We start from the raw sequence: 26945 nt of genomic DNA on the forward strand, positions 1-26945 counted from the left end.
TAAGCCCGTGTGCCACGACTACTGAGCCTGTGCTCTAGAGCCCACGAGCCACAACTACTGAGCCCGCGTGCCACAGCTACTGAAGCCCACGTGCCTAGAACCCGTGCTCCGCACCAAGAGAAGCCACCACAGTGAGAAGCCTGCACATCACAATGAAGAGTAGCCCCCGCTTGCCATAGCTAGAGAAAGCCCACGAGCAGCAACGAAGACCCAACGGAGCCAAAAATAAATAAATTAATTAATTTTTAAAAAGATAATTGGAGAATATCAGAAACAATTTAAAAAAAATGCCCAGCAAATTCCTTTGTTAAGTAAGGCTCATTGCCAAATGTAACACAATTGTAATAAACTGTCTCCCTCTGCTGGTAACATACTGCAACTACAAAGCCTAAAACGACTTCATGACTTGCAATTACGGAAAACTAGACATAGGTGATGACTGATTGATGGTCTCATCCACCTTTCTGCTGCCAAGGCTCAGTTAGGATAATTTACTTAAAAGAATGAGTTCACGGGAGGATATATTCAAAGTAAATATAGTTCCAGAGAGTGAACAGACAAAATCTTTTTTTTTAAATTTATTTATTTATTTATTTTTGGCTGCATTGGGTCTTTGTTGCTGCGTGCGGGCTTTCTCTAGTTGCGGTGAGCGTGGTCAGTGCAACGGGCTTCTCATTGCAGTGGCTTCTCTTGTTGCAGAGCATGGGCTCTAGGCACGTGGGCTTCAGTAGTTGTAGCATGCAGCCTCAGTAGTTATGGTTCACGGGCTCTAGAGCACAGGCTCAAATTCTTAACCACTGCGCCACCAGGGAAGCCCAAGACAAAATCTTTCATCTTTGAAGTTGGTCAGGCCGTTAACGGTATTAGTGATATTTTAGAATAGAGTATTTGAGCTGCTAGTGGAATAGCCATGTGAAGTGCCAATAAGAAGCCTAGCTATATGAATCGGAAACACTGGGTCAATTCAGGGCTGTAAATCAACTTTGGGAGTCACCAACAGTGGGTGGCTTACACCATGAGCATCTAGGTAAAAACAGTGGACTGAGGACAGACTCAGAGATGACTGATATTCCAGAGACAGGAAGTCATGAAACCAGAAAATTAGTAAGCATGTTACTTTAAATAAAGACTAGTCAGAGTTAATACATGACTGCAATTTATAATAATCATTAGGAATACAAATGGCAACATTTCTCAACAGGAAATTGTCACTTTAGAAAGATTAATGGTGGACTTCCCTGGTGGTGCAGTGCTTAAGAATCCGCCTACCAAAGCAGGGGACATGGGTTCGAGCCCTGGTCCAGGAAGATCCCACATGCCGCGGAGCAACTAAGCCTGTGCACCACAACAACTGAGCCTGCGCTCTAGAGCACGTGCACCACAACTATTGAAGCCCACATGCCTAGAACCCATGCTCCGCAACAAGAGAAGCCACTGCAATGAGAAGCCCGCGCACCAAAATGAAGAGTAGCCCCTGCTCGCCGCAACCAGAGAGAGCCTGCACGAAGCAAGGAGGACCCAACGCAGCCAAAAATAAATTTATTTAAAAAAAAGAAAGATTAATGGCATGCTAATAACACAAGAAAAAACCCATTCAAAAAACCCACTCTAAGTCAGATAACTTGATTATAGTGGCCAAATGCAACACTACTGAATGATATGGTTTTAATACTGAGAGGCCCACAGGAGCATGTCAGTGAGAATAAAATCACAAGCTGTTTGCTTTTCCTCCTGCTTTTGTGTTTTGGGGAAAAAAGGATAACTAGAGAAGTGAGAATTATAAGTCTTCTTAAGGCAGGCAAGACACCTCTATCATGATAATAGCTAATTTTTAGAACTCTTACTATGGGTTAAGCATTTTCCTAAGCTTTTTAGCATAGTAACTCATTTAATCCTTACAATCTACCTTTGAAGGAGCTATTATTATTATCTTTTTTTACACTTGGGGAAACTGAGGCACAGAAATCCTAAGCAACTTCCATAAGATCACACAGCATATTAAAGTTGGAAGTGTCCAGGGCTTCCCTGGTGGCGCAGTGGTTGAGAGTCCGCCTGCCAATGCAGGGGATGAGGGTTCGTGCCCCGGTCCAGGAAGATCCCACATGCTGCGGAGCAGCTGGGCCCGTGAGCCATGGCTGCTGAGCCTGCGCGTCTGGAGCCTGTGCTCCGCAATGGGAAAGGCCACAGCAGTGAGAGGCCCGCGTACCGCAAAAAAAAAAAAAAAGTTGGAAGTATCCAAAGTTGAACTTTAAAGTCCAGGGTCTCCAATTCTATACTGTAGAAGAAAAAAAAAAGAACATTGTTTAGGAAGACACATAAAGTAACTTTCGAAGTTAATGTACGTATCTGTCATTAAAGACTCAGGAGAACTTCAGCAGTTCTGGTCATCCAGCTCAGGTGCAATTTTATCAACTAATGTTGATAAAACAACTAATGTTTTCACCTCAAGGATATAAACTAGTGTTAATAGATGCTTGGAATACTGCTTTATGAGCAGGAAATACTGTAATCATTTTCACTCTACCAGATAGAAATAAGAAAATGTTTTATGCATCAGCGGATATTTTTCATCCTTTTGTTACCAAGCAAGGGCTCACTGTCTAACACACATAGAAGCAAATACTATGGCACCAGCTTTTAAGAAAAGAAAGCATTTTATTGTGAGTCAACCGACAGGAGGCAGGGCTCAAATCTGTCTCCCTGTCCAGGGTTCAGGGCAAAATGTAAGTTAGAAGAATTTCACAAGCTTATTGGCTAGTGTTGACAGTCAGAAGCTGATTGGAATCAAGCTATTTGGGCAGCTGGAAGCTGGATTTTTCTTACTGAAGAACTTCTTGCTTGGTAAAGGGCTCCAGTGGCAACATGTCTATTGTTTGAGTTCTGCAGACTGAAGATTCTTGGTTCTGGTGTCATCCTGGAGACATGGGTTCCTGTCTTGCACATGGGAGTGCTGTCTCTGTAGAATAACTCAAGATTTGATTAGTCAACAACCTATTTGAGACAAAACCAGGATAAGCAGGTCAATATTTTATGTGCTGTTTTAGTGCCCCCCTTTTACTTTGTACATTCCTCAATCTTAAGGGAAATAGGGCGACGACTGCTCTAGCTGCTTCCTGCTGAGAAGGGGCATAGATTTTTATAAGAGGAATGAAATTGTTTTTGCACTTGATTGTAAATATTCACGAGTCCCACTTTGAACGCTTAAGTCTTGGGCAATCAACATGTGAGTGGGGGAGGCCTTTTTAAATATATGAGATAGACAATAAGTAAAAAATTTGGTGAGTAAAAAGATTAACCCCATGATACACAGAACTATGATTCCTAATTTTAACAGTCCTCCAGAAACAGACCTTATTCTTTGGGAACCAGTGAAAACATGTTATTTTTAACATTCTTAGTGACTGAATTTGGATTTATATCAGCCTGGTCCAGACTTCTAGGTGGAGCTGTCTACTTTCAAGATGTCCTCGTCTTCTCTTCCTGACCAGGTGGAGACTTAGCTGTCCTGTTTCTATGTGAAAAGTAACTTAAGTTCAGTTAAGGGTTTACAAGTGTAATTAGGGGCCGAGAAATCAGTAGTGGGTTTCCAGGCCCCTCTAGTGTTAGGAAGGTTGGGTCCTCCTACTTCCTCCTGTCCATGGAGAGCGTGCCCTGTTTGGGAACTGTAAAGGGGACAAGGGGGGTGCTGGTTAGAAATGGGTACTATTTTTACTCTGGAGGGGTGTATCCAAGGTTTAACTCCTTTCAGCTCTACTGAAGAATGTGTAACCAGAAGGACTTCATAGGCTCCAATCCACTTGGGTTGCAGTTGATCCTCAGGGCAGTCATTTTTCCAAGTTTGAGGAGGACCCAATTCCCTGGGCTTATGCAGTGCACAGGAGTGTCTGCAGGAAATGGTAATTGGCTAGAGGCATATTTATATACAGAAAATAAGATAGCACCAAGGGACTGTACACATTTTATAGCATCTACTTCTTTTACAATGAGATCACTTTCAAGACAGCAATAATACTTAGTCTTAAGGAAGGGTCTCCTGTTAACATTTCATAAGGGCTCAAGTGGCGCTTGCTTCTAGGGGCTACTCTTACCCTCGGCAGGACAACTGTTAAGACATTATCTCAAGTGAAGTTGGTTTCTTAACGTACTTCGGTGATTGTCTCTTTTAAGGTATGATTCATCATTTCAGTCATAAGGGCTCCATGAAGCATGTAACTTCTATTGTAGTCCAAGGGCCCCAGATACCCCTTGCGTTACCTTGGCTATGAAAGCTCCTCCACTGTCACTTTGAATGGAAAGAGGCAACCCAAAATGAGGGCTAATTTCTTTTAGTAAGGCCTTTTTACCTAGGAAGATTTCTCTCTCCAGCACAGAAAAGCTTTGACCCGTCCTGTGAAGGTGTCCACAAATACCAGCAAATATCTATAATGTCCCATGGCTCTTGGCATAACAGTAAAGTCTATTTGCCAGGCATCTCTTGGTTCTGTCCCTCGGGTTTGCACTCCTTTGAATATTGGAGGTGGCCCAGCTTTAGGATTGTTTCTGGTGCAAATCAGGCAATTTTGTATTACCTTTTGGATGGTCCTTTGCATTTATGGACTAACAATAAACTTTAGTAGCCAATGATAGGTTGCATCCTTCCCGTAATGGGTTCCTTGATGTAGATGAGTGATAATTCTTTCCATTAAATGTTGGGGCATAAGCACTAATCCCTGTTCATTATATATCCAGCCTTCTTTGTTTGTTTGGTACTGATCACCATCTATGTCTCAAGAGTCAGTGTGAAATCCCCATCATCATCTCTCTCTAGATCCATTTCTGAATGCTGAGTCTTAAACAGGGACAGGTCCACACTTTGAATGAGTGCTAGGGTGTTTGGCTCTGGTCGCCTGTTTTGCTACGTGTTCAGCCAAACTATTTCCTTTAGCTATACAGCTATCAGTCTTTTGGTGCGGGCAATGTACTATGGCTACTTCTTCCGGCATTAAAAACAGCGTTTAATAAGGCCAGTATCGCCTCTGCATGTTTAATTTTTTTCTTTTCTGATGTTAGTTGACCTCTCTTTTTCCACATGGCCCCATGTGCATGCATGACAGAGAAGGCATACTTAGAAGCAGTATAAATGGTTACCTTTTTCTTAGCTCCAAGATGCAGGGCTCTCCTGAGGGCTACGAGCTCTGCCTTCTGGACAGACGTACCTGGAGGGAGAGCTTCTGCTTCTACGACCTCCTGATGAGTTGCCACTGCATATCCAGCTTTTCGGAGTCCACGATCCATGAGGCTGTTCCCGACTGCAAACATTTCCATATCTGGATTCTCTAAAGGCTGATCAGTCAGGTCAGGTCTGCTAGAATACTCTTCTTCAATTTTTTGTATACAATCGTGAACAGGTTCTTCTGTTTTCATGTACAATCGTGAACAGGTTCTTCCGGGGAGCAGAGTGGCTGGGTTTAAAGCAGATACTTCTTTTAATGTTACCTTTGGGTTGTCAAATAGTATGGCCTGGTATTTGCCCAGTCTCCCCAAAGTAAGCCAATATCGGCCCTTTGGTTCAAGTAAAAGTTGCACACGATGTGGGGTGTGCACAGTGGTAGGACAACCCAGAGTAAATTTTTCAGCTTCTTGTAAAAGGTCCCAGGTTGCAGCCACAGCCCGGAGGCAAACTGGCCATCCTTGAGTTACAACATCCAATTGTTTGGAAAAGTAAGCTACTGGCCTTCTGGCAGTATTTAAATTTTGAGTTAGCACTCCAAGACTCATGCTCTGTCTTTCATGCACAAAAAGATCAAATAACTTTCTAATGTCTGGGGGACCAAGTGCTGGGGCTGTTGAAATTTTCTCCTTGATGGTACGGAATGACTCCTGGCATTTCGCAGTCCAGCTTAATGGCTCATTGGCATTTCTTTTGAGAGACTCATATAGAGGTTTGACTATAAGTCCGAAGTTAGGAATCCAAATACAACAAAACCCAGCCATTCCTAAGAATCTTCTCAATTGCTTTCTGGTGGTGGGTGCTTCCCTTCAATCTGGCAAGTTTCTTTCTCCTTTTGATAACTCAATTCCTAGATATTTTACAGCTGGTTGAGAAATTTGTGCCTTTCCCTTGGAGATTTTATATTCCCGGTCTGCCAAAAACTTTAAAGTGAAGATTGTATTTTGGTCTGAAGCTTCCTTAATTATACTAGCGCTTAGTAAATATATCATCCACATACTGGAGTAAGACTCCTTCATTTAATTGGAGATCCTTTAAGTCCTTGGCTAAGGCCTCCACAAAGATGGTGGGGGCATTTTTAAATCCTTGTGGAAGTACAGTCCAGGATTACTGCTGTTTTATATTAGTCTCTGGATCATTCCACTCAAAGGCAAACAGTTCCTGGGACTCAGGACTTAGGGGTATGCAATAAAAGGCATCTTTTAAGTTCAGAATTGTAAACCAGCAAAAGTCTCCAGATAAAGTTGTAAGCAAAGTATAAGGATTTGGCATCACCGAATGTACATCCTCTACAATTTGGTTGATAGCTCTCAAATCCTGTACAAAACGATAATCTCCAGTCCCAGGTTTTTGTACTGGTAGGATGGGAGTGTTATACGGGGATTGACAAGGTCGGATTAATTGGCATTTAAGAAAAGTGTTTATCAGAGGCTTTATACCTTCCTTTGGGTGCCTCTTTAAAGGGTACTGCTTTAACTTTGGAGCCTGGGCACCTGGGTGGAGTTTTACTACTATTGGGTCAGCCGTCTTGGCTCTTCCTGGTGTCCCGTCAGCCCAAACTTCTGCTCTTACCTTTTGAAGAATTTCTTCAGGGACATCTGGTTGAGGCTTGTCTCCCAATTGTAATGGCGCAGCTTGGAGGGCGCAGTCTTGACCTGGGAGTACTTTGGTGTCTACTTTTTCTGCTGAGAAACCCACTTGGTCATTTAAATTTGTTAGTACCTCTTGCCCTGGTTAGGGACTATGACATCCAGGCACATACACAAAGCTGTACTTTACATGTGTTTTCTCTACATGACATTCAAGCCATTGTAGAAAAGGTTTCTGAGAGACTTCCCCAGATACACCAGTAATGGATGTTATCTTGGGGGAGAAGGGGCCCTGTCTGTTTTTGGGACACTCCCTTTTCCAGTGCCCTTCCTGTTTACAAAAGGCACACTGTTGTGGCCCAACAGATGGATGGCCTTTCCGGCTGCGTTTTGGAGGTCCCCAGGGTCTTACCCGTGGTCGTCTGTTCTCTCCTGCAGACGTCCTGCTGGGTTTTGACTGGTTACAGCTGAGCAGAGCAACCTGCCTCAGGATGCATTGCTCGATGCATTGCTCCTGCTTCTCCCAAATTTCGTATCGGCCTTTGAACGCTTCAAAAGCAATCTGGACCAACTGAGACGTTGGTGTCCATGATCCCCCTTCCAGTCGTTCTAGGTTTTTTCTTATATCTGGGGCACTCTGACCGATAAAGTTTAAATTGACCAGTCCCATGTCATCTGGGTGTTCCGGATCAATATCAGTATATTTTCGGAAAGCCTCATAAAGCCTTTCAAGGAAGGTGAATGGGCCCTCCTCAGGCCCTGGCTGTACATTCCGGACCCTCTTGAAGCTGTTTGCCCCTTTTTGCAGTCCAGTTATTAAACAATCTTTATAATGATTCAGCCTTGCTTGATCCCCTGGGTCACTGGGATCCCATTCTGGTTCAGTTCCAGGGATGGCCTGCTTTGCTGGAGTTCTGATTGGATTATTTGGTTTTAATTCATGAAGCCTTTTGGCTTCCTGGAAGGCCTTCTCTAATATCATACTGCGTTCCTCTGGACTGAGTAGGATACACATGAGGGTCTGTATGTCAGCCCAGTTAGGATGAAAAACAGCAAAAATATATGTAAAGAGATTCTCCATGTTCCTAGGATCATCTTGATAAGATGGCATTTTAGCTTTATAGTTAAGGAAATCTATGACTGATAAACGATGATGCATGATTCCAAGTGCTCTGGATTGGCCTTGGTCATCCAAGCCTGCTGGGACCTGCCTTAACGGAAATTGTCCCGCCTACAGTCGAGTGTTCCCTGGGCCAAACTGAATACCCTGGAGGGTACAGGGAGGGTAGACCATTCCTTGTTGACCATCTGCTAAGGGCGAGTACAGAGCCGGACCAGCAGCCCTAGGAGGACTGGTAAAAGCCTTGGCACTGCCTGCAGGAAGATCCCCTTCAGGATTCCCGGGAACCACAAGAGGTGCTGAGGGAGGGGCTACCGTAGGAAGTGCCCACAGTCCGGCTACTGCAAAAGGTGCAGACGGAGGGACTAGATGGTCATTAGACTTTGACTCGGGTAAAACAGGCTTTTTGTGAGGTTCTTCCCTCTGACCCATCATTTCATCAATAAATGCCTTATGCATATTTCTCCTCTTATATAAAGACATAAATGAGTCTACATATGGGATTTCGTCCCATTTTTTCTCTCTCTTACAAAACGAGTCTAACTGTATAATAGTATTATAGTTCAAAGACCCATTTGGGGGCCATTTTTCCCCTGACTCCAGTAGATATTTGGGCCAGGCAGTGTCACAAAAGAAAATCATTTTCTTTTTTTTCATACCTCTTTCATCATTAGAGGTAAACATTGACCAACCTCAAAGAACACTTTTCAAGGGAGTGCCGTCTGGTACGCTGTTATCATTCCCCATCTTGGAAGTATTTTTTTCTCAGGATGACCACAGCAAAATGACATAAAACAGATTCAATAAAGTTTTTCGGTGGTCATCCAATAGTTAACCCTATTAGCCAATTCCTAACAAACAAAACAGTCAGACATAGACCAAGAAATCCAAAGGCCTGGGATTCTAACCGGATCTTTTGGGTACCTCGGTGGTTATAACTTTTTTTTTGGCCGCGCTGTGCGGCTTGTGGGATCTTAGATCCCAGACAACGGATTGAACCTTTCATACTGTCTCCCTTAGAGTGGGACTCTAACCCACAATCCTGATTAGACATTTATTGTCTAATAATTGTTATTAGACAATTTAGGCACAAGCGCGTTTTAATGAGGTTACTCACCCAAAAGATCCAGGAGCTGTTTCTTTCCCCAAAAGTGAAAGTAGCGCGGAGGAGTTTGGAGCGCAGCTGCTGCGGGAAGCAGGAACCCGACAGCCGAGCCTCTAGACAAATCGGGTCTAGGTGGCCACTCAGGGTCGGTGACGAGGGCCTACACCCAGCCGGAGGCTACAGTGCCTCAGCCAGGCGATCACAGGAGCTTAGTTCGTTTGCGATCGCCAGAAATTCTCACCGAGCAAGGGCTCACTGCCTGGCGCGCACAGAAGCCAATACTATGGCACCAGCTTTTGAGAAAAGAAAAAGCTTTATTGCGAGGTCGACCGGCAAGGAGACAGGAGGCAGGGCTCAAATCTGTCTCCCCCAGCCAGGGTTTGGGGCAAAATTTAAGAGGTTAGGGACATTTCAAACTTGGCACAAGCTGATTGGCTAGTTTTCAAAGCAGTCCATATATGGTAAACAAGGTACTATGGCAGATGGAAGCCGGATTTTCCTTACTGAAGGACTTCTTGCTTCAGCTGGTTAAGGGGTCCGATGGCAACATTTCTATTGTTTGAGTTCCGCAGACTGAAGATTCTTGGTTCCGGGGTCATCCTGGAAACGTGGGTTCCGGCCTTGCACATGCGCAGTAATGTCTCTATAAAAAACCCTCAATATTTGATTAATCAATAACCTATTTAAGGAGTCAAAACCAGTTTAAGCTGGTCAATGTTTTATCTCCTGTTTCACTTTGTTGAGGTATAAAAATGTTTTCAGAATTTTGAAAAAGCATAATATGCAGTTTATGGAAACTACGACTTAAAAAAAAGTAATTGTTTGCCCTTAGAAAAGATGGTTCCAGGGACTCCCACTGAGAGAGAGAGAAAGGGCGGGGGAGGGGGACGGGGAGGGGGCGGGGGAGAGGGAGAGAGAGAAAAATCACGTTGCCCTTAAGAAAAATGGCAACTTTCTGATTTCTCTGCCCTCTCCCAAGATGGCTTCCTGGATGATCTTGGGCCTTGGACTGAAGCCTCTTCCGGGCTTGGAACGGGGCGGGGTTCATTGAGCAAAACCTTGCGCGCTGGCGCCCGCGACCGAGGCGCGACTCAGGGCGCAGGCGCGGATAGGGGGTGGGGGAGGAGGGAAAGCGGCGAGTAAGATGGAAGATGAGGAGGTCGCTGAGAGCTGGGAGGAGGCGGCAGACAGCGGGGTAAGGAGGAGCCGCCGCCCCGGGGCTGGGCCGGGCGGGACCTGGCGTGAGGGAACCCTCCGGGGAGCGGGTCTGGGGATGGTTCTCCCCGAGGAAGGGCCCCGCACGCCGGACCGGGGGCGAAGGAGAGGCCCCCGGCCCCAGAGCGCCGTGAAGGCCTCTTAAAGGGGCCGCGTTCCATTTCTCCCTCCACCTTTGCCCGGTGCGCCTCCTTCCACCCACCACCCCCTTAGCGACGTGCACGTCACCCGGGGCGCCACACCCGCCCCCCAGGGCCTGTTTTTCAGGCGCCTGCTAACCCGCCCCAAGTTCCTTTGATCCTTCCTTTCCCAGTCGGCCCTCCCCCCGCCCAAAGCACCATTTTAAAGTTCATGTGCTTTGAAGAGGAGCTACACACCATGTGGGGAGGGGGTGCGCGGACCTGGGGCGGCAAGCCCGGCTCCGCAGAAGAGCAGGAGGAGGAAATTGAGTCATTTCTGGATCCCTCAACTCTGCTAAAATCCCCCACTGCTTTGCGCCATACGCCACGGTGGGCGAGTCTGGGGTTTTTTTCCTCTTTCAATTTTACTCTGAGAGCCCGCGGCAGGCTCGTCTCCCGGGGACCTCGCCGTAACAACCGAAAGCCCAGCGGGCAGCCTCTCTCCCCGAGGCCCACCCAACGATCTGAGCACCGGGGAAGGGTCTCGAAGTGTGATCGCCGGGGTCGAGGGGGGAGGGGTGCGGTATGTGAAGTAGGCGCATTCCTGGGAGAGGAGGGGGAAAATGGACCGTTCGACTTCGGTCTTTGGAGTTTTGTTTACCTCCATAAGCTATAGGAAATTAATTTTTCTTAAGCCGAATAGCCAGTTCCATTAGGTTCGTGTTTAATTTGGTCTTTTCAGAGTATGTGGTTCTATGGTGACCCTTGTGAAGGTGGGGAGATGTCTTTTTGTCCTCCCCGTGTTCGTGTCTGTTCAGTGCTGCCTCGAGTGACATCCACCGTGAAGGTTTCTGTGTCGGAAGTAGGGCGTGGAGAGCCGAGTGTACCGGGGTAGAACAACGAGCTGGGTTTTTTTCCCCCAAGCGCACTTTAGGGTGCTTGTCAGCGCTTGAAGAGGTCGAGAAACGGATCCCTTAACATTTCCTTAATGTTGAAACTTTGGCGTTGAAGTTTTTCCCGGTGGTGGTTCAGCGTTTCTCTCAAGGTCTTTGTTTCCCACTTAGCATAATTGAGGATTTGAAGAATTAATTCGTTCAGAAGGTATTCGGTACAGCTCTTCTGTGCCGACTATCTTTCTTGGATTTTGACTTGAGTAAGGAGAGCAATCGAAAGATTTTATAGGGAGCAACAGGTGTCAGCTAGGTATTATTCATTCAACAGACATTTGGGAGTGTCTGCTCTGTGCTAGACAGCGTGCTTAGCAGTGACTTTGTGCCAGAGAATTTACAGTCTCCGGTAGGGCGTTTATTGCCTACCGCCAATGTGAGTGAATCATTCAGAACCCCTCATGCTGCTTCCTGCAAAAAAAGCTTGGCCTACAGTTTGAATATGACTCAAATGATAAGTTTCTTGAGCATCTTGTCCTTTCTTTGTTTTTCCTCACATGTTTCAAAGGGACATGAGTTTCTCATGTTAAGGAATAAGAAAATAAACAAAAATGAAGGTAGGGTTCAGAAATTGAGGATTGCTTTAGTTTTTCAGAACTGGTAAGCTGCTTAGAGATCAGCTAGCACACTCCTGCATTTTATAGCTGAATAAACACCAGAGATGTAAGATTTAACTTAGATCTTTCTGGTGCTCGTCCAGTATTTGTACTGTACTTTACGAAAACCCTTTATAAGTGCCAGGTACAGAAATAGAACCCAAACCTTATTTCATTGACATCATGAGCAGTACTGCCAAAATGCAAGTTCCCTTATATAGCTTTTATTTAATTGAAATAACCCGTAGAGGTATTACCTTCCTTTAGTAAATAAGGAAACTGGGGTTTAGGGAGTAACCTCTCTTGCTCAAGGCACACAGATAGTAATTGGGAAGCTGGGATTTTGACCTGACTCCAAAGCTGGATTCTTTAGCATTTTGCTGTCTCCCGCCTGGGGACCTATGGAAAATTTGGGAGTTGGGCATTAACTTTCATTTTTAATATGTTTGTTTTGGGCTTATATTTGAAGGTTCTCTTGAATTTGATTCCCTTTGCGAATTTCACAAAGGGTCTTGTAAATGTGCATTTTAGAAGGAGGGGATGAAGCATAGTGTCCATATCACTGGGAAACCAACTAACTATACAGCGTCTGAAGACGTACCCGGTTGCATATGTGAAAGTCTTAGCTTCAGGTTACCCTGTCTCTCAACTGATATATGGTAATGAGTGTTAAATTACACATACACAACCCCTTGCAAAAAAATGAAACACCGGGATGGCAAGACTAGCAAATGGGGTCGACTAATTCTAAAAGTGAGCATTTAAACTTTATGTGATTTAGAGGCAGTTCTAATCCTTGAAAGTAGGGGCTTTTGGTGATCCCTTTCCTCCAATACCACAAAAGAATTTTGCCATCATGCTAGAATTTTTTTCTTATTTGTCAGTACATGTGAGGTCATTGTCTCCTTTGTATTTTCAGAACACTCAATATCAAGTTCTGTTGTGTCCTTCAGGGGAAGACTGACTTTGAGAAACACCTCAAATATTCTGTAAATACACTGCTTTTTGCTTTTAGTTAATATGGTGTATCTGATATAAAATTGTCCCTTTACCTGTTCTCCCAAGGAGTTACATCCTCAAAAAAAGGACAATTCAAAAAATGTAACTTACATTCCGTTGAGGAAATGCTTCTTTAAAAATATGCTGCCTTTGGGAGAAATGAAAATGTAGAATTGAGTTTATGTTGATTCAAACTCTAAATTGCGTCCTTGTCTTAAGCACATCTCAAGGGACAAATAGGGTACAGTAGTTTGTAATCCTTACTCCCCCCCGAAATCAGATCAGCAGTTTGCTCAAGTTGAAAAGACGAAAAGGGCTCACGTGCCCAGGGCACAGCAAAGTAAGGTGTTTGCAGCAGAGTAAGGATTTTATTGCAAGGTGCCAAGCAAGGAAGTGGGAGACAAGTCTCGGATCCACTCCAACTTGGTCTTTTAGTTAAGAGTTGGTTTTTTGTTTTGTTTCTGTTTTTGTTGTTTTTTGTTTTGGGGGGTTTTTTGGCTGAGCCGCACGGCCTGTGGGATCTTAGTTCCCTGACCAGGGATTGAACCCGGCCTCTCAACTTCAGAGCATGGAGCCCTAACCACTGAACCTCCAGGGAATTCCTTAGTTAGGAGTTTTTAAAGGGGAAGGAGAGGGGAAGCTGGTGGTTAATCATGCTCTTGTGACATTTCTTAATCATAGTTCCAGGAGCCAGGCTGTCTGTGGTCTATGTGCCTCCTGCCCGGTGGTCTGTGACCTGGTGGTCTGGACGTGGAGCCTGCAAAGGTCATCTTGTTCTGAAAACAACTTAGGCTTGTGCATCAGTGATGTTATCAGAGGTTACAGTCTTCAGATATCTGGTACTGGTTAATTATTACTGTGCAAGCATGGGGTAGAATTTAGAGGAGGAAAAAGAAAAGGGAGAAGGGGAAAAGTTTAAAATCAAAGCTTTCTTAAAAGCTGGTTAATGGACTCAGGCTCAAATTTCTGATAGTTTGAAGCTTTATATTCACTTGTTGTTTAGACACACAAAAAAGATACGACCTAGTCCATCTTGTTGGTAATGAGCTAACCCAGTCCTAGGGGAAGACAGATAGTACATAAATGGAATTGGACTGGTATTTATTATAAAGAGTTGGCAACCTTTCTAATTTCCTTGCATCTCAAAAGTTGCGTTTTATTCTTTTTTGCAAGGGCAAGTCATGTAGCTAATTGGAAAGAAATGCATCTTGCGTAAGTTAAAGGATACTGGTCTTCTGGATTAAGAATTTAAATTATGTTTACTTTCTACCCTCATTGAGCTAGTCATCTAAACATTAGCCCTTCAGCAGTACTGCATGGTATATAAGTCTCTAGTAAGGTGCCAGTAAACATGGAATACCTGCTGTATTCCAGGTACTAGGCACAGCACAGTCCAGTGGAGGAGTCAAGTGGGGCAGCACTTTCTTTGGAAGAGGCACAGACAGGGTACCGTGGCTGGGATCAGAGACAGTCTTGTAGAGAAGGTGATAAGATTTGAAGGACCAGTTGAATAAAGCAGTAGTAGGTCTGAGAGGGGAGGGGCAGGTAGAATGTAGGACAAATGCACACATAGGCAAGGAGGCAGTGAGAGAAGAGTTTGCAGCATTGGGAGAGCTACAAGTATTTCCTTCTGGCTGGAGGGTAGAGTGTTGGCAGGACTGAGTGGAAAGAGATGAGGCCCGAGAGGTATGCGGAGAGGTATGCAGAGGCCAGATCAGGAAGAGCCTCCTTGTACTTGGTTCTGGGGAGCTTGGACTTTGTCCTGAAAGCAGAAAGGAGCTTTGGAGGCTTTTTTTTTTTTTTTTTTTTTTTTAGCAGAGTAGTGACATAGTTTTTAATTTAAGAGATAAGACCTTTGATTTGCTTATCTTTCTTTAGAGAAGAGGCCATTCTCCCTGAAGTGTGGCTGCCACCTCACTTTGGGGTCTTCAGTGCTACCTGTAATTGCTGTCATCACAGAAGGTGTACAGTGGCTGTGGATAGTGGGCAAATACTAGCTATTTTGGGGCTACCTGGTGCTGATTTCCTTATGTCTGTCCTTACAGTAAAGAAGATATTTAAGATTTGTGCTATCAGCACAAATCTAGGTGTACTGTGCCCAAAGGAACCATTTCTAAGCTGTTTCTGGTCCTTTTGGAAAGATTGAGTTCTAGGCACTGATGTCTTCAGAAAGGACTTTCTATAAAGCAGTTAGTTTAGACATGATTGTGCTGAGCAGTCTGTCCCTGGGACTCTGGAGAAAGCTTTTCACTCGTAACTGCTCAGCTCTTTTCTTTGAGGCTGCACGGGGGTCTTGTTCCCAGCATGCTCTGGGTGTACAAGAGAACTGCCATGGTGCTGTGGGTTGGAATTCGGAAAGTTGCTTTTCCTTCTACAACAGGACAGAATTGTGTGTCTTTCTAAAGCTTTTGGTAAAATCCTCCAAGAGAAAAGGCACTGTTGTCTAGATCTGGTGACTCAAAAGTATTCTTGGGGCCAGCCCTTTCTTTCCAGTTTCTCCCTTTACACTGCTGTGGGCCTCCCACAGTTAATGTCAGTTTCTGGCTGTATCAGTTAGCTAGCCTTCACAAGGTGGAGTCGGTTCTTTCCTGCACACTTTCCATGGAAATGGAAATTTTTTCCTGTCATGACAACTACTGACTTGTTGGTTTCCTAGGAGAAGATTGAGTTTAGCTACTTTTATCTGTGGCCAAAATACAAAATGAAATGTTTTTTTTTTAAGTGGTAGCTATAGAGATTTCTCTTCCCAAGGGTTTTTTAAACTATGCTAGACTCCGCCAAGCATCCTTCTCCTTAACATCCAGCTCAGCTCTATGCAAGATAAAGGTTAAAACCAGCCACCACAGAAATTAGCAACAAATCCTAACAGTGGTCTGTGTGTACTTAAAAGAGTCTTAGCCCTGAGGGTAAGAGATTTTAAAATGTCCCTCACAGTAAGTTATCCACTCCCCACACCCAAAACTCTTTTCCTTATAAAATGAACACAGGAAATAGTCATTCCTTTCTAAAAGGAATAATAAATATGTACAGTTAAAATTGCATTCTTTGGGACTTCCCTGGAGGTCCAGTGGTTGACTCCATGCTTCCAACACAGAGGATGTGGGTTTGATCCCTGTTTGAGGAACTATTATCCTGCATGCCCTGTGGCGTGGCCAAAAAAAGATTAAAAAAAAAAGTTGCATTTCTTCAGGGGTGTGATCCTTAGATGAGATTGTACAGGACAGTTATGACTCGAGTCTGGAAAGGTCAGGACTGTCGTTACTCTTTATAGACATTGGGAGCCAAATTACCAGCCCTCATGCTCTTGCCTTCTTGGCTTATAAAAGCATTTGCGACCCTTCAGCTGTCAGTTGTGTTTCTGCTACCTAGTTGCACATCGCGGTGGTGAATGAATGAACACTGCCTATAAACCTGTGAACTCCCAAATTCCACTGGCCTTTCTGAAAGGGCTTCTTAGACAGCATCTTGAGAGCTCGTTACTGGGCAGGTGGAGTGCCTTTTTACGTTCATTATCCCATTCTGTTTCAGTGACCTAGTGAAGTGTAGGTACTATTATTCCTAGTGTCCAGGAGAGGAAATCACATGGTCGGTCTCAGCCGAGGCTTTTGGCATCCTGAGCCTACACTTAGGGATCTTATTGGACAGTTTGTTTACCTTTGCTTCTTGGCAGATATTTAACTAGTTAAGTGCTTTAGGGTGCTTAGTTGCTAGTTCCTTTGAAGTATTGTATTTGTTTTGCCTGGGATTGACCTCCTGCTTCTGGATGACCAGCTAATAAATTTTGTGTATCTGAGAAACTTGAACTTGGTGCTCAAGAGCCAGAAGGACAATGCTTCTGTTAGCTGTTAATACTAAGAACAGTGACTGCAAGTGATTGAAGTCTTTCTTTTAATCTTTTTTTTTTTCTGGCCGCACTATGCAGCTTGCAGGATCTTAGTTCTTGAACCATGTATTGAACCCAGGCCCTTGGCAGTGAAAGTGTGGTATCCTAACCAGTGGACTGCCAGGGAATTCCCTGAAATCTTGATTATAAATGGGAAATAACTTTTTAACATCTAGCCAAGCAGAGAGAGAGAGAATGTAAATAATTTTTGCTCAGATCTCCTGAGAAGATTGAACATCTCTGCTATCTTAGGATCCCTTTATCTGTACTTCACACTGCCAGCCCTCAGGTATTCGACCTATAGACTTTTTTGGGGTGCACGTTGTTTTTTAAATATTGAGTCTGAATGTCTTTACCTACGTCTTGATTCCTCTCAGTCTCCTCTCTTCCATAGTCCCCACCGCATGTTACCTACCTACGTATTGTGTTACCTGTTGTGTTTTGTCCTGCCTGCTTTATTGATTGACTTGGCCCTGGAGGCATTGTTTGCTGACCCTCCTGAGTGCGCGATTCTCACTAGCCTTTGGTGAAGGCGCCCTTGGGTGTTTGAATAAAACCTGGTGTTGGGGGGTGGTAATAGTGACTTTGCTCCGTCTCCCAGTCTGTATGCCTAATGTTTCCTTTGGGAGAGGAGACTTGCTGTCTTCATTCTAAAAGGTAGCAAGAAAGAATAGGTTGCCTCTGCCAGTCAATGATGCACTTCCACCATCCGTGGCAGAAGTCAGAAGTCTAGGCTAAGGGTTCAAGTGCCATGTCTGATTTTGGGGCAAGTCACTACCTACTGTCAATGAAAAAATTAATCAACAGTCAGTCTAAGTAACAAATGGAAAATTTTATTCTAGCCAACCTGAGGATTATAACCTGGAGACAGTCTCTCAGAGAGCTCTGAGAACGGTTCCGAAGAGGTAAAGGGAGAGGCCAGTAGATGTGTGATTTTGGCGAAGGGGTGCATGTACTTCAAGCACACATCTTGGTAGAAGGTTACTGCTGTTTACGAGGAACAGGTAATCTCAGTTAATGGTTTTAGTGCTTTCTAAGTATGGGAAGATGTGAGAAACTGGGTCCATACAATCTTCTCCTGAAAATATCTGAGGGCCATTTCTGCCAGTTTTCCCAGAGCACAAAATGCCTCATCCTGATCATCACCCTGAATTCTTTTTAGGTGTATTGTTAGGTCAGTGACTGCAGTGGCTAATGGCCTGATTCTTGTAGAACTGGATGGTGGGCAACATTCTTTATTGTACAGTCCCTTCCCTTTCGGTCTTAATTTCAACCAAGGTTTGGGAGACATTTCCTGACCAATTTGCCCCATGGCACTAGGAATGCTCATTCCCAGGTCAGGTGAGGATTTTGTTGATAGGCCACTTAATGTGCTATTACTCGACTAGGCCCTGTTAACAGTAGCCAAAAGCTTCTGGACCACCTGACTTACTAGTCTGTTATGGTCCAGGAAGTGGTTCCCTCTTGTTGCTTCTTCCTGTATGTAGGGTTAGACTATTACAGTCATTGATCTTACAGAACTGTATATCTGGTCAATTGTTTCAAGTGACCTAGTCATCATTAATTTTATTAGAGGCTCAGTCATACATTTGGCAGTGCAAAAAATTATAATCTTGTAAAACAGGTAGAATACAAGTAATAGAGCTAGTAACGTTAATAAGGTTATAAGTAAGTATTTAAGCTGAGAACTTGCATTAGGTGCAACCCAGTATCTCCCCAGGTTGTCTGACCAGTCTGTTCTGCACCAATCACTGTGTTTAAGCAAACTGATATATTGGCATTGTACATAAAGTTCACCAAAGATGTCTGCATGTACAAGGCAAGTGGTAGGTCATTTTGACTCCTTACAGGATTGAGAAAGGAACGTTATCTACTAAGGAGGTGCGTAGCCGACACCAGAAGAAAAGTGGATCTTTACCGTTGAGCAGGTATTTCTGCCATTGGGAAGGTGTGGTTAATGCATAATACAGGTGCACAGTGCACACTAGAGGGGGAGGGAGGGGGCCCAAACGGGCAGAGGAATCTTTTGTGTTTAAATTTTTCCTGTTTTGTCTTAAAATAATTTTTATTTCATCACTACCTTTCAGCTTCGTTTTCCTCATTTGTAAAGTTAGATTAATAAAATCTGCCTTGCCTGGTGATGAGAGGTAAATAAAGCATCATTCAAAGACAGTGCTGGAGCAGAGCGTGTTGCTGCTCTGAGTGAGAGGGCTGCTCTCCAGCCATTGACAGTGTGGCCTCTGTCCCATTAGGGTGCAACAGGACTGGCTGAGGGGTCTCTTTCTTGGCGCCCCAGAGGACTAATTTGTATGTTGTTTTACTCTAAGAGTTGTATTGCTTAGTGTTGTATGAAAAGGGAAAGGAGAAAGCAATAATAAACATGGAGAAAGGGGACCCCCATTAGACTCTGCTTCCTGTTTTATTCCAGGGGTTGGGCTCACCACCGCTACTCCCACCCCTGCCTGTTCCACTCCTTTAAGGTAAGGGACTGTGTGGATTCCCTCCCCCATGGAGACCCTCTGAAGAGGCACTCGAAGCAGAATAATACATCGTCTCAAGATGGCAAGTTACAGAGTTTCTGAGGGATACATCTAAATTGCTAGGCCTGTTCTGGAAATTTGTTCCTTTGGGGCACTTCTTAGATTTAAGACCTGGACTTTGGAATTGAGCTCTGCTGTAGTCCTTCCTCAGGAACTGTGGGCTTGCACTCACCTGGCTCGGGGTACACAGGCAGGCAGGCAGGTTGGTGATCCCTGTCAGTCTTTTTTTTTTTTTTTTTTCTTCTGTACGCGGGCCTCTCACTGTTGTGGCCTCTCCCGTTGCGGAGCGCAGGCTCAGCGGCCATGGCTCACGGGCCCAGCCGCTCCGCGGCATGTGGGATCCTCCCGGCCCGGGGCACGAACCCGCGTCCCCTGCATGGGTAGGTGGGCTCTCAACCACTGTGCCACCGGGGGAGCCCTCCCTGTCAGTCTTTATTCTGCTTCTTAGTTCCTGCGGCCACACACCAGCCACACTCCTGAACCTTTTTGCTTCTTCCTCTTGAGGTTTAGGGTTCAGTTCTCTCACTTACTAGTTGCGTAGCCTTTGGTAAGTCAGTTAACCTCTGAGCGTGCAGCAGGGGTGCTGTACATCGCTTGAGTTGTGGTGAGGATTAGGGTGGTGAAGGAAGGACCTGGTGCCTTCCTGACACATATCTGTGGCAAGCGTTAGGAGAGTGTGCTCCCACCACCACTACTGTGAAGTGCTTAAGGCAGCCGTAGATTTTATTTGGAACATGGAGAGTGTCACTGCCTTTGGATCCGGATAGACCCAGTTCATATTCTGGCTCCACCCCATAGTAGCTGTGGAACCATGGTCAGGTTACATAACCGCCTCTGAATTGGTTTGTAAATCATTTGTAAAATGGGGATATAGCGCTAAAATCTTGTTTCATAGGATTGTTCCTTGATTTATGTGTTGGGTACTGTTTTAGGCACTCCGGACAGCTGTAGTGAATGAAGTTTCTACTCTCATAAAGCTTACTTTCTAGTGCAGAAAGATGGACAATAAATAATATTTTATGTACACACACAATGAAGAAAAATAAAACAAATAAAGGAGCATAGAAAGTGACTGGCAGGAGTACCTTTTTTGTTTTTTATTATTTATTTTTATTTTTTTAAAATTTGGCTGTGCTGTGTGGCCTGCGGGATCTTAGTTCCCAAACCAGGGATTGAAACCGGACCCTCGGCAGTGAAAGCGTGGAGTCCTAACCGCTGGACCACCAGGGAATTCCCCAGGAGTACCTTTTCTTAAAAACAGTCAGAGAAGGCCTCTCAAATAAAGATAGGCTGAGAGAGCAAGCCATGTAGAAGCTGCAGAAGTACATTGCAGGCAGAGGGAACGCAAGTGCAAAGGCTCTAAGGCTGAATTGTGCTTATTTTATGTAGTAGGAATGGATGAAAGAGAAAGTGGCAAGAGATGAGGTCAGAGGTAGCAGGGAGCCAGATCCAGTAGAGAATAGGAGGCCGTGGTGGAGATCACCTTGAAATAGGAAGCCATGTGAGGGTGTTAAACAGAAGTTAACTTGGTTTTTAAAAAGGTAGTTTTGGCTGCTGTGTGTAAAATAAACTTCAGGGGCAAGAATGGAAGCACAGAGACTAATTAGGATACTGTTACAACTGACCATTCAGAGGCTGTTGGTAATTCGGACCAGGGTGGTCACAGAAGCAGAAGTGTTGAGAAAATTCAGGGTACGTTTTGAAAATAGAACCAACAAGATTTGCTGATGTGGGTGTGTAGGAGGCATCGAGATGAGTGCAGAGTCTTTGGCCTGATCCCTAGAAGACTGGAATTGCTGAAATGGGGTGAGTAAAGGGAATGTGGGAGGAGCAGGTTTGGGTGATGGGGTAAAATCAAGAGTTGGGTTTTGGACACAAAAGGTTGAGATACCTTTTGAAATGCAAGTGGGAATGTCAAGTTGGCAGTTGTGTATCAATGGTTTTAAAGCTGTGGAACTAGATGAGATCACTTAATAAGCCAGCTTGGATACAGAAGGGGCAAACTCTTCAACCTCAAGGGATCAGGAGAGGAAAAGGAACCTATCTTGTTATAGGAGAAATCAAATATGGAATGTGAGAGGGAACTACCAGGAGAGTAGTGTCTGGAGACTGAATAAAGAAAATGCTTTATGCATTCTGTATATAAAAGCTTACTTCAGTTAATTAACGGACTTCCCTGGTGGCACAGTGGTTAAGAATCCTCCTGCCAATGCAGGGGAAACGGGTTCGAGCCCTGGTCCGGGAAGATCCCACATGTCGCGGAGCAAGTAAGCCTGTGTGCCACGACTGAGCCTGTGCTCTAGAGCCCGTGAGCCACAACTAGTGAGTCCGTGTGCTGCAACTACTGAAGCCTGTGTGCCTAGAGCCCGTGCTCCGCAACAAGAGAAGCCACCGAAATGAGAAGCCCGCACACTGCAACGAAGAGTAGCCCCTACTCGCCACAACCAGAGAAAACCTGTGTGCAGCAACGAAGACCCAACGGAGCTAAGTGAAGATTTGGAGTTTACGAGTGATTTTGGCCAATGACTGCATGTCTTTGGCAACTTCGACAAGAACAGTTTCAGTGGGACAGTGGGACTTAGAGAGCTGGATTGAAGTGAGGTGGTGAATGTTACCCAGAGCAGGACCTGAGCCAAACATTGGGCGCTGGATGAGTGCTAGTTGCTGTTATGCCGACATGACAGATAGGACCCACCAAAGTAGGTCTTGCACATCAATACACACCATGCCTCTTGGGTCCTTAAGACACTCAGTCACTAGTTGCCGACAGATGAAATGTACAACAGAGGCACATGTTATTCTAGGGTTAGATCTAAAGCAGTGTTGTCCAACAGAAGTATCATGCAAGCCACATAGGTAATATAAAATTTTTCTAGAAGCCACATTTGAAAAGTATAAAGAAACAAGTGAGGTTAATTTTAATATTTTTAATTTAATCCAGTATATACAAAGTAGTATCATGTCAACATATAAATATTGAAAATATATTAATGAGCTATTTTACACTCTTTTTTTTTTGTACTAAGTCTGGGAAGTCTGCTGTGTATTTGGAACTGAAAGCACGTCTCAGTTTGGACTGGCCACATGTCACGTGCTTACCAGCCACACGTGGCAGTCACCACTGCACTGAGTGGTATAGCTGGATCTAGTGCAGAAGAGAGTGTGCCCAAAGGATTCCCTCTTCCTGGGCAGGCGCAGAGAGGTCCAGAAAGCTGTAGCGAACTTGGAAAAGAAAGCAGGAAGTGGTTGTTCCTTACGAGCAAGTACGAATTGTTTGGTCTTTACAGTGTACCACCCCAAAGCCTTTTGTGGTTTTCTGGTGTGCCTAAGTTCTTCCAGTTCGTATCATGCTGGCCCTATGAGTTACAACTAATTTTATGCAGTAGTTTGTTTTTTTTTTTTTTTTTTTTTGTGGTACGCGGGCCTCTCACTGTTGTGGCCTCTCCCGTTGCGGAGCACAGGCTCCGGACGCGCAGGCTCAGCGGCCATGGCTCACGGGCCCAGCTGCTCCGCGGCATGTGGGATCTTCCCATACCGGGGCATGAACCCGTGTCCCCTGCATCGGCAGGCAGACTCTCAACCACTGCGCCACCAGGGAAGCCCATGCAGTAGCTTTTTGAGTAGTGTTGACACCAAATATGTTTTGTTTTTTTGTTTTTCTGGGGGGTTTTTTTGGCTGCTTTGGGTCTTCGTTGCTGCACGCGGGCTTTCTCTAGTTGTGGCGAGCGGGGGCTACTCTTTGTTGCGGTGTACGGGCTTCTCTTGTTGCAGAGCACAGGCTCTAGGCACACGGGCTTCAGTAGTTGTGGCACGTGGGCTCAGTAGTTGTGGCTTGAAGGCTCTACAGGACAGGCTCAGTAGTTGTGGCTCATGGGCTTAGTTGCTCCATGGCATGTGGGATCTTCCTGGACCAGGGCTTGAACCCATGTACCCTACATTGGCAGGTGGGTTCTTAACCACTGTGCCACCAGGGAAGTCCCCAAATAATAAGAACCATTGCTGACTGCAGCTAAAGTAATCTCAGATGGTTTTCCAAACCTAGATTTTTTAAAAGAGAGATGGGTCCATTATCAAATACCTTTCTAGATTTGAATATCTCCATTTAAGAAGTATCTTATTTGGGGTTCCTTTTTTCTTTCCCTCTATTCATGTTTTCATTCTTTCTCCCCAACTTTATTATGCCCCTTCTCTTCTCCTTGAAACTCTAGTCCTTTAAGTTTCTGCAGCTTCCCTGACTTCTCATGGCAGGCTCGTCCCGCCTTCATTTCTCTTTCCAAAACACTGTTGTTACAACCAACATGGCAACTGTGGTTTATCTGTCTTCTCCCACCTGGCTAGGCTCTCCTCATCAGCGGGGATTGCCTTACTCATCTCTGGGTTTCCAGCTTCTAGCACATCTACTTTATAGTAGGTTTTCCATAAATGCTTGTCTCCAGCTTTTTTTTTATCACTGTAAAGCAAAAGGAAAATGGCCTTGAGATACATTAACAAAGCGTAGACTTCCTTAGGGAGGGAGCTTTAGAACTATATCCTGTGCCCTACAGTGGCCCACGTAATTAAAGTGGAATGTTTTCCTTGCTGTGGGAGTAACAGAGGAAGGAGGAATGTTTTGCGGGAAATGGAACCTTCAAACAGACTAACCTGCGTCTGTATTAAAAAGGCAGCTGATGGCCTAGCTGTGCCCCCACAGGTCTTCTTTGTGTCTCAACTTCTGATTTCTGCCTTTTGCTTTTTCTGAATTACCCAATCATGTGTGCTCAGGAGTTGAGTTGATTTTCTGAACTTGACAGTAATCCTGAAGCATCACTGTAAAATCAAACCTGGGGTGGTACGACTTTGGGTGCTTCCCTCCCTAGAGTTAGTCGGGGGAGGTAGAATAAGCAGAAGCATTGGAGACGGCCAGCCCCACTGGGGCAGGACAGTGTCACTGCCATGCCACTGATGTAGAGAAGCAAGGCAGGGATGAAGCACGGAGTTACACACGTCGATATGAAGGTTGTTTGGAAACGTCTCTATGGATTGCACATCTGGACTTGAAATGACCAGTGGTGCGCTTTAAAAGTTACAGGGACCTTCTTATCTGGTTTTAGACCAGATTTTGCTGGTTCTCCCCATGAATTCTTTTTGCTTTATTCCTGAATGAAATTGAGGCCCTCGTGGAAGGAGCCAGAATTCCATCCTTGTGTGTGGTATGGAGACACAGGCACCTTTCTGGGGAGACTGCTCTCCAGGAGGCCCTGACACAGGCAGTCTTTTAGCCAGGGGAATGGGCGCTGATGTCCTGCCCAAAACTTAAAGACATTAGGCCCTGCTTGGGCACTTCCTGCTGTGGTGGGAGTTCGGGAGCCGGAACGTACTTGGAAGGTGGTCTCACCATCAACTCCTTGACAGCGTCTTCTCTTTGCTTTTCATCAGGACCGGTCAGGCTCTGGTTCTGAGAGAAACACTTGTACTTTCAGGACTCCTATCTCTTCAGATCCCCCCAGTGGTCTGCTTGTAGATATGTGCTCCCCAATTTGGGATAGCTGGACGAGACCAGATGAGCCTGTGGGGCATAGTGGTTCACAGGGAGCCCAAGACCAGTTATTAATTCCTTGAATCTGAGAGGAAAATCAGAAAAGATCCTCTTCTGAAATGGAAACTGACAAAGAGAGGCAAATTGCCCCGGAAAAGTCACTTAAATAGTAACTGTTGCTGATAAAAAGATGTTATTTCCTGACTCAGAGCCAAGACCTCTTAGACCTCCATTCAATACAAGATTACTTGGATTCTTTGGAGTTGTGCTGGCTGCATTGGTGACCAGAGGATTTGGGTTATCAGCGAGAGGGGTGCTGTGGTGGAGCAGGACACCGTGCGGTGGGGGCCCTGGGGAGCTGGTAGCCGGAGGTCAGGCTCCGGAAAGGACAGGACACCTCCTCCCACCCCTCCTAGTGTAACAGATCAGGACTGGGGTTTGTTCACTCTGTCTCCTGCGAGTGTGGCTAGTGTGGGTCAGCTTCACCGTCCCTAGGTGAGCTGATAAAGTCTGGTTTTGGGGACAGTAAGCTGTAATGGTGCTGTGCTTGCTGTACTTTGCACCAAGGCCCAGAATAACCTATCTGTTTCTCTCTTCTGCCTTTTTTTCCTCACCTCCTAACCTCACTTTTCTTTCTTCCTTTCTCATGCGCCTCTTAGTGTTACAGGAGTGAGGCTCTCACTGTAGTCTGCCTGCCCTTGCACATACATCCTGGTCCTCTTTGTTGCCTCTGCTCCTTTTGAAGGTTGTGGCTGGGTCACGGCTTAGGCTGTTTGAGGCGTCTCCTCCCCTCCCATGCTTCCATTCCCAGCTCTCTGCTGGAGGTTCACGTGAGCATAATCATTGCAAGACTAAGGTCCTCGGCAGCCGGTGAAGCTGTGCTGCTTCCCTGGGTGAGCTGAATTTGCAGATGTTGATGTCTTGTGTCGCTCACCCGGTGGCTGTGGCCTCCCCTCTGCCTCCCATGAGGACGAGCCCATCCAGAACCACCTTGCTCCCCACTGTGGCTCTTCATGACCTCCTGCCCCCATGCTTGCTTTCTTTATGGTTTCGCTTGTTCTCTCAGACCAAGAAGCATGTACCTCATTTTTGTAGAGGGGTAGCTCCACAGGAGAAGTGATACCTGTGCTTGGTAACAAGAGATCTTTTGTTTAGAATTTTGACCCAAAGAGCGGTGGCCACCCCACTTAGCAGAGAGCATCATCTTCTGGAGTCTCTTCAATGCTACTTGACAAACAAAGAGCTTTTCTGGAAGGAGAAGCCGTAGGAAATCAAACTTTCTTAACACCTCCCCTCTGATTGCTTATCCCCTAAAACTTGCCTTGTGTCCTGGTGACGCTTCCTCACTCAGAGCTGAGTTATAAAGTGATGAGCTTATGGGTTTCTTTCACTAACACAGAAGTCCTTGGTCCTCTAACACAGGAGCCTTGACCTTGGGCCGGGCCTCTGTGCATCTTTTTAAAAAGAGAAGATGCCCTTAGATAACTAGATTCTTTGTTGGGGCCCACATCTAGATGCTTCCTCACACATTCTGAGGCCTGTTTAATTCCTTTGGGCTATTGCATCTCTGGAGGAGACAAGCATTCTCCTTGTAGTGCACCCTGTAGGAAAGTTTCCACTTGGTCCAGCTCTTCAGAGCATGAGTCTGAGAGCAGATTGATTGCAAAGCCTTGCCCAAGGAGAGAATGGACTGACTCATGGTACCTGGACAGACTCCAGAGTGAGGTGCAGTGCCCTCTCTAGCTGCTGGCAGAGCACCCCTCTCCTGCTTGGACGGCGCTGAGCATGCTGGTGTACAGCTGGCCATCTGGAGATGGCCAGGATCCGCTTTCCACCAGAGCTGTTGGGTTCATATCTTGTCCTCTCATCTGATGGAAGAATTCTTCAACTCCGATAAACCATCCTGTCTGACGCGATGGAAATTGATGGGAGTATTAGTTATTGGAGTGCCAGGGAGCAGTGTAGGATTCAGGGGCTATATGGAAGAGGGGATCAATATCTAATGACTCTAGCAGCATTTCCAAGGGTTTGAGCACTCCTGGGGGTGTGGCAGCACGGGACAGGGCCTCCAGAGGCCGTGGTTCTAGGGCTGCCTCCATGATGTACAC

At 45.4% G+C, this 26945-nt stretch overlaps 1 protein-coding gene and 1 long non-coding RNA gene across 6 annotated transcripts in view; one reads left to right on the forward strand and one right to left on the reverse strand.

The window, feature by feature from the left end:
• Nucleotides 1-1523: 1523 nt before the first annotated feature.
• LOC137215995 (uncharacterized) lies at nt 1524-9872 on the reverse strand. The gene is made up of 2 exons (XR_010939530.1): nt 2824-9872; nt 1524-2275 (listed from the first exon to the last, which is right to left on the reverse strand). It is a non-coding gene; the product is annotated as an uncharacterized lncRNA (long non-coding RNA).
• Nucleotides 9873-10094: 222 nt separating this feature from the next.
• Nucleotides 10095-26945, forward strand: part of SZRD1 (SUZ RNA binding domain containing 1) — a 30916-nt gene continuing 14065 nt past the window's right edge. For 2 of the 5 annotated variants that reach the window (XM_067721655.1, XM_067721662.1), the window contains exon 1: nt 10095-10218. In XM_067721655.1, coding sequence (XP_067577756.1) covers nt 10168-10218 — 51 coding nt within the window. In that variant the 5' untranslated portion in view covers nt 10095-10167. Of the gene's footprint in view, nt 10219-10559; nt 10748-26945 lie in introns of those variants that run through there. The other 3 variants (XM_067721677.1, XM_067721671.1, XM_067721644.1) reach the window with 3 other exon arrangements.

This window comes from Pseudorca crassidens, chromosome 2, assembly GCF_039906515.1.
Source record: "Pseudorca crassidens isolate mPseCra1 chromosome 2, mPseCra1.hap1, whole genome shotgun sequence".
NCBI classification, from domain to species: domain Eukaryota; kingdom Metazoa; phylum Chordata; class Mammalia; order Artiodactyla; family Delphinidae; genus Pseudorca; species Pseudorca crassidens.